Source organism: Prunus mume, linkage group LG2 (genome assembly GCF_029339155.1).
Source record: "Prunus mume cultivar Tortuosa linkage group LG2, ASM2933915v1, whole genome shotgun sequence".
NCBI lineage: Eukaryota > Viridiplantae > Streptophyta > Magnoliopsida > Rosales > Rosaceae > Prunus > Prunus mume.
The window spans coordinates 3,953,061-3,961,318 of NC_142699.1; the positions used below are offsets into that span (position 1 = coordinate 3,953,061).

General features: G+C 34.7%; 1 protein-coding gene across 1 annotated transcript; it reads right to left on the minus strand.

Annotated features, from left to right (window-relative positions):
- Window positions 1-5,596: 5,596 nt before the first annotated feature.
- Window positions 5,597-7,294, minus strand: LOC103319421 (transcription factor bHLH93-like). Its single transcript, XM_008220962.2, has 4 exons — window positions 6,572-7,294; window positions 6,309-6,476; window positions 6,011-6,178; window positions 5,597-5,866 (listed from the first exon to the last, which is right to left on the minus strand). Exons 1-4 carry the CDS (start codon window positions 7,211-7,213, stop codon window positions 5,780-5,782), a joined length of 1,065 nt encoding a protein of 354 aa, XP_008219184.1. The 5' UTR covers window positions 7,214-7,294; the 3' UTR covers window positions 5,597-5,779.
- Between the last annotated feature and the right edge of the window lie 964 nt (window positions 7,295-8,258).

Here is an 8,258-nt window from a genome sequence, read left to right on the forward strand (position 1 = left end):
CATAACACACATCACATAATGCACGGCAAAGTAGAAATGACAGTCAAATTTCCCATAATGTGCAAGAAATTCATGAAAGGGTGTTGCTGATAAAATGAAAAATACAAAAAATGTTTATATTAAGTTGAAGCTGAGATTGGATGGTATGAAACAAAGCAAGTCAAGTTAGATTAGGAGAGTACTCAACAAATCATCTGCCAACAACCTAAACAGTAGCTCTCAAGAGGAACTTTAATAAAAAAGAAGAAGGAAACGTAGTTTTCACAACATAAAGTTTTTACTATGAAGAGTAGAATACTTTACTTGTTTAGAGTATTTTTTATTCTACGAAAAACTTATGAACTTCTACGCGTTGACTGCTTGAGGCAAAACTCCTGCATCTGCCTTTGCCATAAACCACTTAAAATCTATAACTGTTGTAAACTGGATTGCAACCTCAATTTCAAGCATGCACCTTTAGACGCTGACAATTCTCTTAGAAACCGGTACTTATCTTTTAGTATCCTCCAATACCTTGATTAAATCTTCAGAATTGAAGCAACATGCCATTGAATATCACAAATTATCCATTACATGGAAGAAAGCATTTAATTGATATTAATTCATACTTGTTCGCATATCTGCATCCTTCCTAACTAATCTCTTTAAACTAGTCATGTCACATCATATGCATTTTATATATGCCAACGAAAATGAATTTGGTGTTGGACTATAGTCACGTACATTGTGAGGAATGGATTGAGCATGGCCCTTCGTTTTAGAACATTAATAAAAACAAGTCTCATTCATAGGTCTTTCGTTTGCCCTATTTACTCTACATTCTCTTGCACACTGTGAGCTACACAATTACAAATCAACTCTCCTCAGTTTTGATATTGCTTTTGCTTTGTAATCATGTTGTTAAGCACAGGTGCTTATAAAGCTAATTACAGAAACCCTTGTAAAAGTTTTTGATGTAGTGCACTATGACTTAGCAACATTTACTTCTTTTTTATATATACAGGAATATGTCAAACCCACTTTAGCACCTGGAACAAAGTGAAGTGACCGATAAATTACTTTTGCCTACGAGCTGCTTTTATTTATTCAATGACGATAAATTTAGTATCGTTTTTGCAAAAAATTAGATAAATATGAGATTCCTTCTAGCTATGAAGATGAGGTACACTTTTTTGTTTCTTCTTTCAAGTATGACAAGTTAAATAATGGTGAAATAGATAATCCATGGACAGGACATAGTGCGGCTCCTATTTGGGGTTATCCAACAAAAATTAGATTGAATGTGTCTACTTTTTACTTTATTTTGTTAGTTTATGTTATAAAATTTGAACTTTTGTGATTGTTTTTTCTTGGATGTTTGGTTAACTTTTCCTTAGCATTAAATAAATGAGTAACACAAAAGTAAAAACCATACTGTGGTGGATGCTAGAGTCATGTCATTCTGCACAATTCTGGGAAGAAGGAAAAATTGGCAAATATCCTACTTCCTGGTGGAAAGGAGTTTCAACATTTCTCCATGATTGGGCTTTTGTTTTTTCCATAAAAGTGAGTCTTAGCTAGTTTCTTGGTAATCACAAAAGAGGTTCTCACACAGGTTTTCCATTTTTAAAAAAATAAATAAATTTAATAGTTTACCGTGAACATAAAAATTGTGATTGCTTTTGCAAAATAGAAATTAATACAATTCACCTTTAAACCAAAAGAAGGGGGAAAAAAACCTATCTCCAATTTATTTTATAGAACCAAGTTTCTACTAGCACTTCTGCTATTCAATCATAGAATCAATCCGATCAAGCTGAAAAAAGCCCTATTTCGTACTTTTTGGGCCTAAATATATTGGACTGCTTTTGTAAAGAAACTTTCATATTGCATTAAGCAAATTGTAAGCATATTTGGACTGCAACATGCTTGTAACAATGTGTGGTTTTATAACAGGAATTCAACGGTTCACAATCCCCCATGTATTTGATATTTAGAAAATTCACATACGAAATCGTACCCATCATTATAGTAGAGCCTTTGCTTCCAGATGAATCAGTGTAGTATCCTTTATTGGACATACAAAGCGTATGTGTTGGTGTTCAAAGAAAGATTTAGGGAAATATCTTGGCACCTTCCTAGATACTCTCTGGAAATGTCTGAGCTCCTTCCTTTTATTGCAAGCTTTATGGTTTGAAGCACATAAAGGTGCATAATTGGGCCTTCCTCTTCTTTTGGTCTTATCAAAAGATTCTTGCCCTTTAAAATTGGCAAAGTGAGTTGAAGATCATGTCAATGCAAATCAAACCTCCCTCTGATACCGTAAAGGAGAAAAATAAGGCATGGTGGGAAAGGACAGATTTAACAATTGAAAGAAAATATCAGCACAATAATTTTACACAAATTACTTTTTTTCATTCTTTTTAGGCACTAATGGATATTCCCTTTGTTGTGTGAACGGCCCCAATAGGAGTCCATTACTTGTCCAAATTATGGATCGATATTCTCCCCATCTTAATCACCTAAGTCCAATTATTGAGTTGAGTTAGGTTCAATGGATCTCTAGGTATGGGGTTTTATCACAAATGTCTCGGTGTAATTAGGAGTGGGACACCTATATTTAAACTGTAAATTATTATTGTATTCTCCGATGTGCGACTTACACATCATGACTTGTATCGAGCCACTTACACCGACACCCTTAAACTAGTATAAGATAAATTTTTCCTGGACTGTTGCACTATGGATATTCCCTTGCAAAATTGGTTGAATTTTTCTCAGATCTTCACAGCCATACATCATTAATATCCATATAAATCTCTAATTGCTACTTGAATTTTGGCATCATTGAACAATGTACTTTCAAATGTTTGAACCTTCTATCCATATAAACTGTCAATTTGCACCAAGAGGCATGCATATTGAAGTATCATCTGGGCTTTAGAGGAAACAGACCCTACAGATGGAAGTTTCAAAGCCCTACCATCTGTGGTCTTCACAGAAAACAACATGTAGATGTGGTTAAGATTGTTTCCCCTCAAGGGTACCATGAAGGGCCATGAATTTATGATTTTAGTTTGCATTTGGGAACTTGAAAATAGGGCTGCCAAATCTATCAATTATTAGTAGATTTGGAAGAACTGTAGTAGGCATTTCTGCCAGAGTGTGAACTACGCTTAGCTGAAGATCTTTCAAGCCAATCCCGTGAGCAAAAATTAATGGTTGTATTGAAGGTTTTGGTTGTTAACCTATTGTAGAAGGTGACTCTTGAATCTCGAACTTAGTAAACTTGCTCTTATTTTGAGATATATGAATGAAAAATGCGGGCACTGATAGTATACTTGCCTTTGGTACTACCTAATCTACAAGATATATATTCTATTGAGGGATCCCTAAAATATTTTTATTTGTCGGACACCCTTTATGATTTTTTTACATCGATTTAAGCCGTCTATTTTTCAAGTTCACATTCATAAATCATCCTTACAAAATTATGCAATTTGAAAATCATTAAAGCATCTATTTGGGATCAACAAAATAGTTGAACACAGTTTTTCAAGAAAATACTATAATAACAACTATTGAATTCAGTGGTCAAATGGTTTTAGATTCAAGTGATTTTTTGCAAGGATGATCTTTGAGGGAATATCTAAAAACTAGATAATTTGTATCATTGAATTACAATGTGTGGTGGGCCCTACAAAGGTGTCCCTCAAATAAAAATAAACTTATTTGAGGAATCCTTCAATTGAAGCTATGAATATTTCAAAATCTTATATTTTTATTGGTTTACCATGAAATTTTTGTGCTCATTATGTGATTGTGATTTCTTTATAAAATTTATGTACATGTGTTTAGAAATAAGCAAAGTTCTATACAAGATGATTAGGAGACAATAAGTCTGAAGAAGCTCTAAAACAAGAATCTTAAATTGGTTCATAAGTAGACTTTTGATTTGAAGAGGCAATTATGGGCTAGATTCAAAAATTTCTTGACAAAGCATATATGCAAGATGCATCACATTAGGTTTGTGGTCGAGGAATTAGACGAGCCAATCTCTGCACAAGAATTGGACTTCATTCATTAGGTAACATATGTGTGTACACGCCCAGAAGATCAGTGCACTATATCGATTTCATTGATGTATTTCGTTAAGCAGGCCTCCTTCGAAATTGGTTTCCGAATAACGAGAACATGGTAATTTGGTCGATTCAAGATGCGAAAATTTGGTTACGACATTCTTGGACTTATTCATAATGATCTTGCTTACCAAGCTTGTCTCACGCATATGGGATCGCCCTATTAGCGAGATCACTGGCACTGCCAATGCTAAAAAGGATACAGACCAATCATAAAGAAATTACTAAAAACATTTTCTATTTTAGATACAAACCGTTTCTATTTTTTCTGGAATGTGCTACTAATCTTTTAGTATCCTCCAATAACTTAATTAAGTAGCATTGGATATCACATATTATCCCGTACATGGAAGAAAGCATTTAATTGACACTAAGACATACTTGTTCTCATATCTATATAGTCACTATGTCTTTAAACAAGTCATATCACATAATATGCATTTTATTTCTGCCAATGAAAATGAATTTGGTGTTGGATATAGTCACGGACATTGTGAGGATGGGATTGAGCATGTGGCCTAGGCTATTTTCTTAGAAAGCTTGTAATTAATTAATTTTTTTACAAAATTAATAAAAACAAGTCTCAACAAGCAAATTTGTAAAAGGTGACTTTTGAATCTTGAACTTAGAAAATTTGCTCTGTTTTTGAGATATATGGATGAAAAATGCAGGCTCTGTTTTTGTAAAAATACACATAGCAAACTTGCTTTTAATACTGTCTTGTCTACTCCACAAGATAAATCTGGGCACTGATGTAGAAACAAAATAATTATATATATACTACTTACAGGTCAAAATCTATATTTTCATTTTGTTTACCATGAATTTCTGTGCTCATTATGCGGTTGTGCTTTCTTTGTAAAATTTATGTGCATGGGTTTAAAGATAAGAAAACTTCTGCAAAAGTTAGTGGCTGTGAAAACTTGAATTGAACCTTTAATTGGTCACAGATGGGAGGCAAAAGTCTATTTCCTTCCTACCCCTTCTTTCCCAATGCAACAAAAAGAAAAGGCCAAAGAAAATTAAACAATAAGAATAATTTGTCTACATCCGCTCTTTATATGCAAAATATAACGACATGAGATTCAGCTGGCAGGCAACTACATCCATAGAAAGCTTTTCTTTTACAGCATCAATCCTTTTCTCTATCCAATTTTATTTGTAATCAATCAACAACCAACATATCACCAAAGGGAAGTTGGTTGTGTCAATTCACTTCAACATGGCTCTTCTAGTTTGAGTATTTTCATTGGGCACTTCAGTTTTTATTTTATTTTTTGTGTAAGTGATATTGTACTTAAATTAATCTCAACTACGGAGAAGGGGATTCGAACTCGAGTGTAGAGTGATGAACACCGTTGCTTTAGCCAATTTGGCTAAGCCCATGTATGCAAAAGAAATCTTGGGCACTTAAATTTAAATTTAAATGTAAAGGACACTCTTTTTCTCCTCTTGGGAGTGTAGGAATACAAAATACATTGAAGAAAATTGTACTCCATGAAAATTATTTATTAAAGAAAGACAACTACAACCTCTCAATTGCAACCCTCATTGAGAATCCAAGATTTGGGAAAGAAAAAGAAAAAGAAAAAAGAAGCCATTTCCTCAAAAACTTCATCACAGAGTTCATCTTACTTTCCCTATCCCATTTGTTCTTGCAATTACAAACATCTTCCTCCATATCCTGCATTTCTAAACAGTGCTTGCTTTATGTCTTCAGAAGTTACTGTTGTTCTCTGATCAAAATCCTGTTTCCATGACATCAATGAACACAAGAGAACATTAATTCAACACTTCTCCAACTAAACAAAGAGATTATATATGTTGGTGGAAAGCAGAAAAATCCAATGCCATTGTGGGCATCTCTGAAAGCAAAAAAGCCAATTGCATACCTCTGAGCAAGAAGCTTGCATTGCAAAATCATTGAAGCAACTAATAACACACTGTTGAATCTCAAGACCTAAAGCTTCCAAGGTAGACACAGTAGATAATAACAGCCCTGGCTTTCCTGCACAGCAAATGTCAATTCTGGTGTCCACATTCCTCCTTTGCACATCAAACTGCAAACAAATCAAACAGAAATTAATGTCCCATTCAGATTTTGGGGGTTTTATATATATATATAATTATTTTTAATTTGAGCTTTTATTTGAGGGTCTAAAAGTGAAGTGGTTGAAGCAGAGTACATACCTTTGGTGAGTTTCTCACTAACATTTCATTTGGTTTCACATCCTTGAAAAGGCTCATCACATTTAACTGATCTGCATCTGTTTCAATTTCTTGTTGCAAATTGTTGATTCTCTCCAGGAGCTCCTTCATGTAATCTATGGTGTCTCCAAGAATAGATGTTCTGTCCATCTACCAAATTGACCAAATTAGCCTTCATACTCAACACTAATCATATTGTACATACATGCATTCTGCAAATTTGGGCAGAAGAGTGATTTAATTACCTTACTTATCTTGGGCACAATTGATCTTAGCATCGAAAGGCGGTCGTTTAATCTCTTTCTTCTTCTTCTCTCAGCCATTAGATTCTTTGAAGGCTGCCCCTGCAACTTCTTGCTATTACCCCTGTTATTTCTCTCCTCACACATCCCCATGTTGAAAACTGGGACTTGATCAGGGGACTGAATTGGCTCCATTTTGCAGGCTGCTTCAGCTTGGGTCTCCAAGTTGTGTATTTCATCCCCAAGCAAACCCAACTCTTCTTCTTCAAGCATGGACCATGGATTGTCTTCTTGGACCGGAAACGGCGGCGTATCGAGTGTGTTGTAGGATGAGTCAGTGAGCTGCTGTTGAGCTGAGAGGCCATCTTCACCAGCACCAAAGCCTAAGGGATAGTAGACTTCATTGAAGGTGGTGGTGTTGTTGTTGTAGCAGTTGCTTAAGTTTGGCTCAAATGGAGGTGAGAATTCTTGGGTGCAAGAAGAGTTTGGGAAGAAAGTTGGAGGGTTTTGATCAAGGTAACCAAAATTACCCCAACTGCCACTACTGGACAAGAACTCATTCATTTCTGTTGGAATGGTTTCCCATGTACTGTCTCTTCTTAGAGCTAAAAGCTCCTCTAAGAAACTATGCTCACTGAGCTCCATTTCTTTCTTCTTTTTTTTCTCTCTCTATTTCTCTTGGGAATGTTTATGCTGCTAATTAGGTAAGTGCCCTGATAACAAGAAGATGCACCAAGTGGAACATTTATATAGGAGCAAGCAGAAAAGGCTAGTTCCATTATTATAATACATTACAGTGTACATTATGTTTCTTTATTAGGACCCTAATGCCTAAGATTTATTCTTTTATTTTATTTTATTTTTGTCTGAAGCCTAACATTAATATGGAATCTACCTTTTCCCCTCTCTCTCTCTCTCCGTGTTTCTCATCTTGTTCACACTCTTGCTTATGCCTATAGGGTAGAGAAAAACTTGAATAGGGTTTGTGTCATGCGGCGGTGTTGAGTGACAAAACAACACAATTCAGATATAATACGTTATTTAAAAAATAAAAAATTATTTAAACACGTGTCATTTTTTAACTCTTTTATTTTGGCACTCAAAAAAAACTGCCTTGTACTGAAAACTATTAGCTGTGGAAGGGGAGAGATTTAAAGTCTTTTTCACCGAAATCTCTGCAATCAAACAAACAAAATATTTAATTGTTATGCTCGGAAAATTTTGACCCTCACTTTCTGTCTGAACCGTGAAGGATGGGGTTAGCATCAAAGACTCTGTCAGGTTCCTTGTATGCTTGAGCTCAGTGATATTAATTGGGCATCAACATCCACCACCCTCCTCTTTCTCTCCTCTCTCTCTGCTCTCTCTTTTCTCTCTTTGTGAGAAAAATGGCTGAATTGGGTCCCATGCATCAATGCCTCCAAAATTTGGCTGAGCTAACAAATTTCAAATGAGTTGGTGGGCCTCGTTTTACTTATAATTATTCATCTAATTTAGTTTTAAGAATCTATTTCGTTTGAGATTGTTTCTTTATGAAGTACATCTTTTAATAAAAGCGTTTTTATTATAAATATTTTGCATTTTTATTATTAAAAAATTTAAGTATTTTTTTTTTTGGAAAAGCCAAGTGCTTTCTAAAAAAGCATATAACAAGTGCTTCTCAAAAAATCACTTACATGACCCATGAACT